This window comes from Danio aesculapii, chromosome 22 (genome assembly GCF_903798145.1).
Source record: "Danio aesculapii chromosome 22, fDanAes4.1, whole genome shotgun sequence".
NCBI classification, from domain to species: Eukaryota; Metazoa; Chordata; class Actinopteri; order Cypriniformes; family Danionidae; genus Danio; species Danio aesculapii.
The window spans coordinates 22362630-22375154 of NC_079456.1; the positions used below are offsets into that span (position 1 = coordinate 22362630).

The following is a 12525-nucleotide window of genomic DNA, read 5'->3' on the forward strand; positions in this document are numbered from 1 at the left end:
ATGTTTTCTTTGCAGGTTGCCATAAAAGTTGTGAATAGAGAGTTTCGAGGAATGCGGTACATTATGGTAAGTATGCATACTCTACTGTAAATATATGAAGAGAACAGATGAACTCTATGTTTAGTCATGTTTTTATGTTGTGTATTGAAGGGTAAAAATGTAAACAACTCGCTTTATGGAAAAGACTGAAACTGGACGTGTTTAGTCATTTCCAGAAATCCTGTTTTGACTGAGAATATTAAAGAGTTTCTGAATATTTCTAATAATGGGGGATATCAGCTTTTGCAGATGAACTGCGGAGCACAAAACCAGTATTAGGGCTCTATTTTAACAATCTAGGCACAAAGTCTAAAGCACATGGTGCAAAAGCATTAAGAGCGTGTCTGAATTCACTTTTGCAATTGTAGGGGATCAACCTACGTTATAAGATCGATCAGGGTTTATTAGCTCATTTCAATGAACCAGATCTTGAAGATTCGAATCATTGATTCAACTCAATTGAGTTAGACTGAATCAGATAAAAAGATTCACACTTTATCTACCATTTGTCCCGCAAATAGAAGACATCGTATCTTGTATATATTATTTCCGTGGCCAACGATAATAACATAACACATTATTGGGTTAACTTTTAGCAAGGTAACAAGATCTACAGCTTGAGGCAATGACTTAGAAGCACATAAACAAGAACACAGTTCTTACAAAATGAGAACAAAGATTTATTGAGCTACACTACGATACATGAAACTAACTACGTAATAAGCAAACAACAAACAAACGCACACACACATGCATACACACAGAGGCAGTTTGGAGGATACAAAATGAGTTGACAACCATCCCAAATTAATTCTAGTACTTCTAACAAGATCTTAGAATAACACCTGAGAAACCACAAAAGCAGAGATATGGCTTATCTTTAACTGCTTAAGATCAATCTGCACCAGATCAGCAAGAGACAACATTAGTTTGTGTTACTTGCAAATTTGCTGAAGTCGAGTTTCCCTCGCCGGCTGGCCTCGGGGAAGCATGGTGCTCCTGATTGGCTCGTGGCTTCAGTGACGCCCTTGGGATTTGCTCGTGGGCGGCTGTCGGTTACCGTGGTGACGGACTGCTGAGAGTCGGTTTGTGGAAGTTCGTGCGGTTTCGGCGGTCCCGAAACTTAAGAGGTTTGCATGGAGAGTTCGTGGTGTCTCAATCGTGTGGCGGCGCGGTGTCCGAGCAGGCGAACAGGGGCAGAAAGCGATAGCAAGCGCAAGCTAATGCAAAAAGCAACGTTTCTTTGTTGCAGGTTGTTTTAAGTGACCTGGTTTGTCCATCCCTATGGCACTGTCTTCCAATGAGCAGTTGCCATGAAGGGCGAGGCCACGCCCCATACCATCATAGTAAGGGTCATTCATGCAGTCATCAGACTGCATGTAGATTTCACGTGGGAAGTTTTTAACTATATTACATCAAATGTTACAAGACGAATACTGTTTGTACAACTAGTTTTTCATTTACACCAATGTATCGCAAATGTCACTAGCTTTCGTTCAATACCAGACATTATACAAATTAGATACATACAGATCATTTTAATCTGCTATAAGGGTTAAAACAACACAATGATTAACCTGGTTGGTTGGAATAAACACAGCATATGAGAAAAACTCTGGCAAATTATTCAAAGATACATCTGCCTTATTCTAACCTTTTAAGAGATAGTCTTTCATTCGTGTGCATCAATTTCCAGTGATCTCTTTGTTTTCTACGAAATTGTACATCTGGCAGGATGTGCCCAAGGCGAGCACATGACCATGTTGGGGAGTCATTCAAAGGAGTCAATTAGTTGAGTTTCCCCGCTGAAAATCCTATAAAGCCCAATTGTTAAATGATTAAATCATTTATTAAGTTGGCTAAAGGGTACCAGAACATCTGCGGCCAAAGTATTGGTCAGAATAGTCCAAATCAATTGCTGCTCTGTTATCGCGATGATATCAGCCCTCGATACAGTTCAGTGACCAGACAATGTGCACTTGACCAAAATTTCAGATTCAACTCGTGTTGATCACTGCAATATGCCCATGAGTTCCTTCACTATTTTAAAGATGGATAAATACGCTCTGTGCCCCTGCACATGGTTTAACAGGCATACCTGCCAACACTCCCGTTTTTTCCAGGAGTCTCCCGTATTTCAGACCCATCTCCCGTTTCGTCATTTCTCCTGGAAAACTCCCGGAATTTCACCCCTTTCCCCGGTCCTCAGCTTTTTGGTACAATCTGTAACACCCCCAGATTGAAAAATATTCCGATTGCAGCGGCTGTTACCCAGTGCGTAAGACAGTACCCCTTTCAGGTCGCTTTAAGTTATCCAGAGCTGTATGAATTTACAAATCTTGAATATCACAATAGTATTAAATATTACAACTGTAACAACACAGACAGCAACACTTATGCACAATCGATACCCAGCTGATTCAGTCGTTTCATAAGAGGATTGCGCTTCTTCTCTTCTTTTTTCCTTGTCAACATATAAAGGCAGGTGCGCCTCGCGTTTTTGGAATGAAAAAAGCTTGTTAGCTGTGTCGGCCACTTGTTCAACTGCAAGACATACTTAACTAGCGGGACGATAACTTATAACCCGTGGCTACAGACACATTTGCCAAAGAAGCAAAATGGAAGAAGAATATTGCTGTTTGAAACAGACGTGTTGATACCAAACCAGCGCTGATGTTGACCTGGATCTGCGTCATAAACGCAACAAATGGGCTTTACCTTTTATTTTACAGCTTATAAAGCATGTATGCACATTAATGCAATATCATATTTAAACAACAAAACTGTTTACAAAAAGTCAACATATGCGTGCGTGTTGTTGTCTTTTCATCAAGCAGCGCGCGCACTTGAACCGCGAGGGAGAGAGAGGAAACCAAGACATAATCTTTAAAATAATAATTTCTATTAAAAATGTAAAAAGGTTTTGTGATTATAGTAATAACAGCGGGGCATTAAATAAATGCATATTTTCCATGGAGCGAGCGATTTGAGGAAGTCTGCTATTTTTATTTGACGGAAGGCAAAAATATGATTGGAAAAAAACAGCCTATGCCGGTTATTAAAAATAATCAGTCAGTGTTTTCGATTTGTAATATAAATTATTATTTAAGTGGAAAATAATTTAGGGCAGTCCTATTTATTTTATTTATTTTATTTAGTTTATTCTGCTCTTCTGTGCTAAACACTGCAGGTGCGTGAAAATGCTCTGTTGTCTTGTTCTATTATTAATATGCTAGCATATAAAAATAAATCAGTATTTTAAAATGCAATATTTAATGTGTCAGACACAAAATAGACACGTCAATTTGTTTAATATAAAATTAATAGTAATCTGACCAGTTAACCGTTAATAACCGATTAATGAGCGGCGGTTGTCGGTTAGCAAAATTAACCGAAATGAGCATCCCTACACTGAACATTTATTTTTCTTTGTTAAGCACAAAGATTTATGTCAAAACTATTTCTAAATTCAGTTCTAATTTCCAGCAAAGAAATAAATGAACAATAATAACGAAGTGTGGTCATAAAACACACGTCATGTTATATCCAAACACACGTCCTGTTCTTATGCCCCACATGCAGATGTCTACAAAACCCCACAGCTGGACAAATCTAAACTTGTCTTTATTAAAACAATTATAAATATGCATATAATAAATAAAACTACTAATAATAACGTTATAGAAAAGCAAATTGTCATGAATAAACTGAAAAAGCCCCTCGAGGTGAAGAAGGCATGGAGGCAGTGGTGTTTATATTGATGTAGAAAATAATAATGTTTGTCACATTTTAATCTTTTAATTGTATTCATCTGTAAAGATATCTGTGTATTGCTGTACATCCTGTGTGTATTAGGCAATGTGTAAGTTTTTAAAGTGCATAACTAACACGCTCTGGCACTGGACTTTAGAGCAGCTTTCAGCTGGTCAATCGCACAATCTACTTCAGTTTCTCAAAAAACTCAGAATTTTCAGTTTTTCTAAAAATACACCCGAATGACAAAAGACTGGTTTAGTGGTCCAGGGTCACATGTAGTGTTGAATTTGAGTTAATATGTGAACATAGTTCTGTTTCCATCCACCTGTTTTCATGCGCATTTAGAATTATCTCATAAACAATGCTTTATGAAAACGCCAAGATGCACATACATGTTCTCATGCGCATAACTTACTAGGATAAACTTTATTCCAGAAGAAAAAATGTGCATAAACTACGTCAGAAGCATTTTTACTTAATAAACTCCAGCATGACATTAAAAAAGTCATGTGATTTAGTCAGAAGAGGTCATGTGATGATATAAATGTGTGTTCAGGGTCTTTGTGTCATTAATGTTGGTTTGCAGCTTTCCATTGTGTCAGATGTGAAATGTTGTTGTGCTGATTGTAAAAGGCCTCAGCCCTCCGTCACTCCGTCATCACTGTGCTTCAGTACTTTTCTTCTATTTTTATTCCCTCCAGAACTTGAGCATCTGTCTGCGCTCCCGTCTCCAAAAGCCACCGCTTTCACCGCGTTCATTGCGTTTGGTCTTGGTCTTCTGAGGCGAAACTCATTTTTCTGACTAATATTTGCCGCCAGTTTATAATTCAGTGATGATTTTGTTCTCTTTGACCATTGATGGAAATGCTGCTTTATTCTTTTGTATGATATTTCAGTTTTGCGCATACATTTAATTAGCATCTTTGGATGGAAACACAGCTAGTGGCACATTACAATGTCATTTATATATGAGACACTCACTTCTAACCTTTTCCTGACTTTATTTTTCTCTAGTGGGGATTTTCTACACATGTGATCCCAGAAGCACATCATATGATGATCCTCAAGAGACCTCCGCTCTGCCCGCACATCATAGAGCTCTACGAGTACGCCATGGAGGGAAGGAATAACTACCTGGTCATGGAATACGCGCCCTTGTACATAACCTTGGGAAAATTCATCAGGAAGAACAATGGCCACCTGAGTGAGAGTGTTGCCCGGCCGCTGATCATGCAGCTCATTATTGCAGCACAGCGCTGCATTGAGCATGGCATATACCATGCGGACATGCATCTAGAAAACATCCTGGTCAATCCAAAGACCCTGCAGCTCAAGCTGATTGATTTTGGCTACAGTTTTTATATTCCAAGAGACTACTGGAGATGCCCCACTCTGGGTGAGTTGCCTTTTTAGTGCTGTTTATTAAAGGGATAGTTCACACAAAAATAAGGATAGTTTTAGTAATGAATAACTCTCATGTCGTCCCGAACCCCTGAACACAAATGAAGACATTTTCGATGAAATCTGAGAGCTCTTTGATCTTCCATAGACAGCAATGGTCTATAAAAGGACCCAAAACCTCCTCAAAACAGACCATATGCCTTCCTTCAGTGGATCAAACAGCATTATCAGACTCAGAGAATACTTTTATTTCCACATAAAGCTAAAATAATGACTTTATTGAACAGGTTCTCATCCTCAGTGTCAGTATATTGCGCACGTTCAGGAGAGCTCTGAGGCTTTAACACGTTTCTCTCAGTTGCACTGCTGATGTATCATCTTGGATGCGCCTGTGCTGTCTTCCAATCAGAGGAGGAAATCAGCGGTGTACGCCACTGCACAGAGCTCTTCTGAGTGTGCGCAATATACTGACACTGAGGACAAGAAACTGTCCAATAAAGTCATGATTTCCAGTTGAACCTCTGAAGGCATATATGGTCAGAGGTCAGAGAGCTCTCGTATTTCTTCTAAAGCATCTTCATTTGTATTCAGAAGCTGAATGAAGGTCTCAGGGGTTTAAGACGACATGAGGCTGAGTAATTAATAACAGAATTACATTTTTGAGTGAACTGACCCTTCATCTGTAACCTCCTGTGTGTGTATGGTGATGTCAGGAGGGCAAAGATATTGTGAATTACTAACATGACAATCTCTCACTTGCAGGAGTAACGAGATACCGTAAAAAGGAGAGTGAACCCTACAGATTAACTATTCATTCTGTTTGTCAGAATGTCTGTGCTATTAGAGGACTGCTGTCATATATGGTTAATGGATATCGCTGTTTCTCCAAATATGGACGTCCACGATTTCACCCCAGTTTGTCAGTAGGTGAGAAAACAACACTACACATGGTGCAGCTCATGGGTGTTACTAGGCCACTTATTTTCACTCAACCCCCCTAAAGGTTTTGAGATTAGCTCATGAATGGTCCACTACTATATTATTGCCTCAGTCCCCTTTAAATTTGATATGAAAATGGCGTGGAGTGAGAGCAGAAGCTGTGTGTTTATCGATAGATTGGTATAATATCTGCATATTTGCAGTTCTTTGCTGTAGAAACACTTGTATCACTTGTACCCCAATGGGTCATGGAGAAGCAGTTGAGTTTCCCATCTATCTACAGTTTCCTCAGCGCTCCCCTCATCATCACAGCTGTTTCCTTCAGTGAACATGTAACTCTTAATGAACATTTTGCTTTGTTTATTTCAACATTAACTCTAAATATAAATAAAACTCATTACAGTGGATGTGGCATTAACTATAGCGTACATTCATGCACAGAATTAAACAGTGACAGAAACACTCAGTGAATGCACTCACTTTAATATCAAGTGACATCAGAGGAAAACATAATTTCAAGAGTTCACACTCAGATATTGTTTGACAACTGTTAGCAGGTTTGGCATGCTGTCCCGGGAGAGAACCCTGAGCTCGGAGATAGTTGAGCCCAGGGCTCCCGCCTGGTCCATAGAGCATGTGAGGGGAGTACAAGATCAGGTGATTATCGAGAGCTCCCTGTGGTAAAGGAGGAGAAGGTGTGGATGGGGGGGTTTCTTCGGAAAAACGAAGATAAGGGAGTAGTTCTAGCTAGGCTACTTATAGTGAGTTTTGGCTAACTAATGCATGTAGATGAGTGGCCAGCTGCAGTCAATCATATCACGTGCTCCTCTCGAAATTAGTTTGTGAAACTTCACCTGTTGTATCATATTAAAAATTATTTCTTAATTCGACTTATATTGTGATTGTGAAATATGTAAATTAGCATGTACGATTTTTAAATGTTCATATTTATGCCATTTTGAATGAGAAAAGTGTCGGTTTTATTTATTTAATACATGGAAAAATGTAGTGGTTTGTACCACAGTAAGCAGGTGTGTTGAGCCTATTTCACTCATTCAGAACTCAAATGGCTATGCCTGTCTATAAAATACAGTGGAATACAGCTAGTTTAGTATACAACCCTGCCATACAGTATTAGTCAAACCTAAAATGTGTTATTAGACCAATATGCATAACAGTTGGACAGGAAACAGCTGGACACTACTGCCTCCATATGTCATCATGGCTGTAAATAAAAGCTGTCACATTAAATGCACAATTTAAAAGCTTTTTTCATACAAGTAATGTATAGTCAGTAGATTGCCGCATGTTAAAGGATTTTAAATGCACACAGCAGAGGCAAGAGCACACAGTAATCCATTGATAATCCCACTTATTCCATTGTCATTTTCATAGATAAAAGCCCCTTTCACGCATACAGACTTTTCCGGAAAATTACCGGCAATTTTCCGTTATATAAAATACCGGTAAATTCGTTGCGGTAACATTACAAAAGTTGTAACATTACCGCTAATTTGCCGGAATGCTGTTCTGAGTGAATGCAGAGGGATGATTGCCGGAAAGAGCTTGATCACGATTAGAATGCGCTGACGTGAGACGTCTACTCCAGCCAATCAGAACACTCAGACACATTCACATCCCGCTGTTATTGAAAATAAAAGCCTTCGAATATTTTCCAGACACATTTAGCTGCTAGATATTAGTCAGAGAACGTTTCTATGTTTTTCTCAATGCAAACTGTGTAAATAATTATTGATAAAATGCTTATGATAAAGCGCTGTTTGTTTACCTTCAAGCTCTGCTTTAGTTGCTTGACGCGTGTGCACATAAAGGGGCCGGTGAGCACCAGCACACACACATATTATGTACATCTCAACACGCAAACGTGTTCCTCCATATGTTTTTATCAAAGTTGTTCACAATACTCATCCATCCACAGAGTTTGTAATGCCGTTGAACGTGTAAACATTTCGCTGTGGTTTGTGCTTCGGCTTTGGTTGTCTCTGAGACAAAGCAGCTGCGTGAATGCTAAAGCTTTAAATAAATGTGACGCCATCAAGAAAAGCCCGACCCCTTCTATGTGTACAAACACAAGCGCAGCCGTTTAGAGCTCATTTCTGCTGGATGATGTCAGAATTTATCCTGTATTTTGGAAAATTCTGGAACGTTCTTGCCTGTGTGAACAGCGCTTTATTAAATTTACGGTAAAGTCATTCCGGTAATAAAAAAGACAAGATAAAGTAGTATTGCAGCACAAATTTGACTGGATCTCTGTCTGTTAAGACTCGGTCGTGTGTTTGATGTTAAAGCTCATAGTAACATGTGTTAGCTACCTCATCTCATCTGTTTCTAATCGTATTTGCGAGTTGGTCAATCCCCATTGGCTCACGATGAATGAAAGCTCTTATGAAAGCTTCAGCAATGGTCACCGAGTTGCTATGTTTACTGCTAATGTTTGTGTGTGGCACATTCATCTAGAACTGATTATAACTGAATGACTATAACTGACTGTGGATTTAATGATTTCATTCCAGCCAATCAGAATTAAGAATTTCACCAGACCATTGAATAAATCTCTGTGTCGTATCGTCATCAAGAGCATCCATGACTAACATGTTCTCTCTTTAATATTTCTACAGAGTGCCGGGATCTGTTTAAGTGGTTAATCAGTTTCCTTCCGGAAACAGGACCCGTTTTAGAGGAGATTTTAGAGCACAAGTGGTTCAGCATGACGTAGACCCCACCAGCAGCAGGAAACAGGTCTTCATTCTTCCATTTTTGTCATTTGTTGTTTTGCTGTTTTCCGCTTCTGCTTCTCAAATTCTGCACTTCCTCCTGCGAGGGTTGCAGTCAGAGCTGCATGGAAATGAGGGGTGGTTGAAGCTTCCCCATTGGTCCACCAGCTCTAGACCGACAGCTCCCCCTCCAACCAATCAGGCGAGGAGGGAAGCTGATGTCACTCTAATGGCGGCCGATGAGCACAGGCGACGCCGGAGATTGAGTGTTAGCCGCTAATCCTCAGCTGGGGTAAAATATGTCTGCGGCAGGACAGCATTAATCGTTTGAAATAACTAAAGGGAAGCAGGTTGATTCACGTTTAAACAGGACGTAGTCTTTTTATATGAACTGGGTTAGCACTGACTGTAGAGTAAATAGTAATATTAAGGGAAATAGTCACCGATTAATCAATCAAACTGCTGCAAAGGGTGATTTATTTGCATACTGGTGTGGTTTATTTCTACAGCTGTAGGAATAATAGTCAAAGATAAAGTCAGCATATTATTACTGTAGTGCGTCAATACTTTTAAAAAGACAAAAAGCCTAGTTTTGACAGTCGTCAGAGCTCTAACGAGGCTTTAGGCAGGTTTAAGTGAGATAAGCGTATATAACGGGCGTCGTGGGCCAGTTTTTAGGGCTCATTAACAGAGATAGGATAGGATGGTGTAGATAGCACTGACGGGGCACGACTATATGGGCGAATAAACTAGAAATAAGAGCCTCCTGCCACAGAGATATTTTACCCCAGGTGTGGATTTCTCAGATCTGATGATGATTATTTCTAGTGCTGGTGCTCACACGTTTCTGCTTTCTTCTTCTTTTCACTGTTCTACAAGCGAGCGCTGGATTTCTGGAAATGAGCTTTAACAGAAACGAGTAGTTCAAGTAGTTTAATGGGAACATTTTGACCAGCAGGGTTTGGTAAATAACAGCATGTTAGTCAAGACTAGGAGATTTAGTCATTGTTTATGGACACAAATGTAGTTTGGAGTATGACTTTAATAGATTTTTATTGATATTAATAAGCTTATTGATGTTAAGCAAACGCTCTTATTTCTGCTTGTGTTCTTTAGATAATGTGCTGGAAATCCTGTGCTTGTTTGGAGAAAATCATTGGTCCTCATTGATGAAACATTTGTAAATATTGGAGTAAGTTAATGAAGGTTTGATAGTTAAACGTGTTCGTTAATGAATTATAATCAGTCAGGGTTAGGGTTTAGGGTTAGACATACAGAACATAGAGGAATAATCATCTTTCACTAAATCTCACCTCTTTCTTTCTTTCTTTTTCTGCTTTCCCAGTTCCCTCTAAATATTTGATTATTGGTTTTTAGTGTTACGGTGTTTGTTAGGGTTAGGTTAGAGTTAGGGTTAGGTTAGAGTTAGGGTTAGGTTAGGGTTTGGTTAGGTTAGATTAGGGTTATGGGTTGATTAAGGTCATTTTTTGCTTTATTTTTGGTTTATTTAGTTTCTCTTGTCTTTCTTCTCCGTCACTGTTGTGTGATCACTGCAGATTGTTGTTTAAGAGCGATTGTTAATTATTATACACTTCTCTGTCCTCGCCTGTGTGCATCGGCCGCCATTTAGAGTGATGTCAGCTTCCCTCCTCGCCTGATTGGCTGGAGGAGGAGCTGTCAATCTAGAGCTAATGGACGAATGGGGAGGCCTTAGCCAGCTCTCATTTGCTCGACACTCGCAGGAGGAAGTGCACAATGTGGGAAGCAGAAGCGGAAAACAGCATAATGTCAGAAAACAATGGAAGTATGAATTCCTGATGATTTTATTTTGTCACTGACCACATGTGTGCTGCTCTTCCCATCATTTCTATTAAATTAAGACTGTACGAACCCCTGACGGCCTACGAACCCCATGGAGTGTGTTGAAGCTGTTTTCTGCTGATCAAACTGTAAACTATTGTCTTCAATAAACTGTATCTCTGACTCCTGGTCTTTGTTCATCACACCGGCTCCTTGCATTAACATAACTGAAATCCTGCAGCGTAGTGATATGGGACTCTAATGCACTCAAAACATGCCTGAACTACTTTATCTGTGTTTATCTGACAATAGGTGTGAACACAACACAAAACAACACATAGAATATCTGTTTTACAAACTGCAGACTCAATTTAGCCTTTATAGAACAATATTTATGCATCATGTAATGTTTAAAGCACCTTGCCTTGCCATGACAATGTGTAATATAAGAGTGTGTTGACTGTGATTTGAGTAATCCTACTGTAATATCTAGCACCAGGGCTTTTTCAATGTCACCACCAAATGTTGAGCTTTAGTCACATGACAATGGTTAGAATGGAAATGACAGAGGCACACAGTTCATTCATTCATTTTCTTTTCAGCTTAGTCCCTTTATTAATCCGGGGTCGCCACAGCAGAATGAACCACCAACTTATCCAGCACTTTTTTACGCAGCGAATGCCCGTCCAGCCGCAACCCATCTCTGGGAAACATCCATACACTCTCATAAACTATGGACAATTTAGCCTACCCAATTCACCTGTAGCGCATGTCTTTGGACTGTGGGGGAAACCGGAGCACCTGGAGGAAACCCACACGAATGCGAGGAGAACATGCAAACTCCACACAGAAATGCCAACTGACCCAGCTGAGGTTCAAACCAGCGACCTTCTTACATTTAAAATGTAAGAATGCAATATACAGTCCTCCAATAGACTGATTTTATGCGGCCACCATTAAAAAAAAAAGCGAAATTGAGGCTGCGGTGGCAAGAAACCCGGAAGTATCGCCTGAGTCACCCAGCAATGTCTTGTACCTGGCTGTATATCTTATCAGCAAAGAGAAAGCAACACAAATTTATCATTTCACTGTCTTCCGAGTGACCCAAACGTCCGTTCTGAATATCAGACCTCATTCTAAGCTAAGTTAAGGGAAATGGCACCAGTTAGCTAAAGTTTTCTTTCCCAAACAAACGTTTTAGATGCCATTTATCAAACTCAAGTTAATGAACTGATTCTTTCACTATGTTAGACTTGTCATGAGACTGAATTTCAGTACTGAAATTTATAAAAACCGTCAATTTCCCGCTAACATTTAAACACTGTTGAACACAACACCGCTGATTGCCATAGTGTTCACCAGTGCTCAACAGAAAAGACTGTGATTGGCCGTGCAGGTCATCAGTTCACTGCACTTCACCACTGTTTACCGAGTGCAAACAGATGAGCGATCCGCTGATGACTCGACTGATCTTTGCGGCTTTAAAACGCTCCAGTCTTCGTGTATCTGTGTTTGCACTCAGTGAAGTGCGGTGAACTGATGACCTTGACGGCCAATCACAGTCATTTCTGTTGAGCTCTGGTGATTACTATGGCAAATCAGCAGTGTTTAAGAGGGCGCTCAGCGGCGTTTATATGTTAGCGGGAAATGGACGCTTTTAAAACTTCAGTACCGGGACAACACTATTACAGACAACACAAGGATGTGCTACAGAGGACCGCATTGTTTTATCGCTCACCGGATTACAGAGGCTGATGCAAGCAGGGAAGCCCTCACTGTGTTTACCTGGTGCCATGAGATGAAGCCCAGGGGTCCGTTCTTCGTACGTGGATTACTCAGTTAGCTGCATTTGGAT

General features: G+C 40.0%; 1 protein-coding gene across 1 annotated transcript; it reads left to right on the forward strand.

The window, feature by feature from the left end:
* On the forward strand, positions 1-8872 carry LOC130216642 (serine/threonine-protein kinase pim-3-like). Its single transcript, XM_056448530.1, has 4 exons — positions 1-66; positions 4810-5191; positions 5959-6123; positions 8775-8872. The coding sequence occupies exons 1-4, from the start codon at positions 1-3 to the stop codon at positions 8870-8872; spliced, it is 711 nt and encodes a 236-aa protein (XP_056304505.1).
* The last annotated feature ends 3653 nt before the right edge of the window (positions 8873-12525 follow it).

Coding starts and splice junctions, on each gene's coding strand:
- LOC130216642 (XM_056448530.1), top strand. CDS start 1: ATGTTTTCTTTGCAGGTTGCCATAAAAGTTGTGAATAGAGAGTTTCGA. Junction 67..4,809: donor GAGGAATGCGGTACATTATG/GTAAGTATGCAT, acceptor ATTTTTCTCTAG/TGGGGATTTTCTACACATGT. Junction 5,192..5,958: donor CTGGAGATGCCCCACTCTGG/GTGAGTTGCCTT, acceptor TCTCACTTGCAG/GAGTAACGAGATACCGTAAA.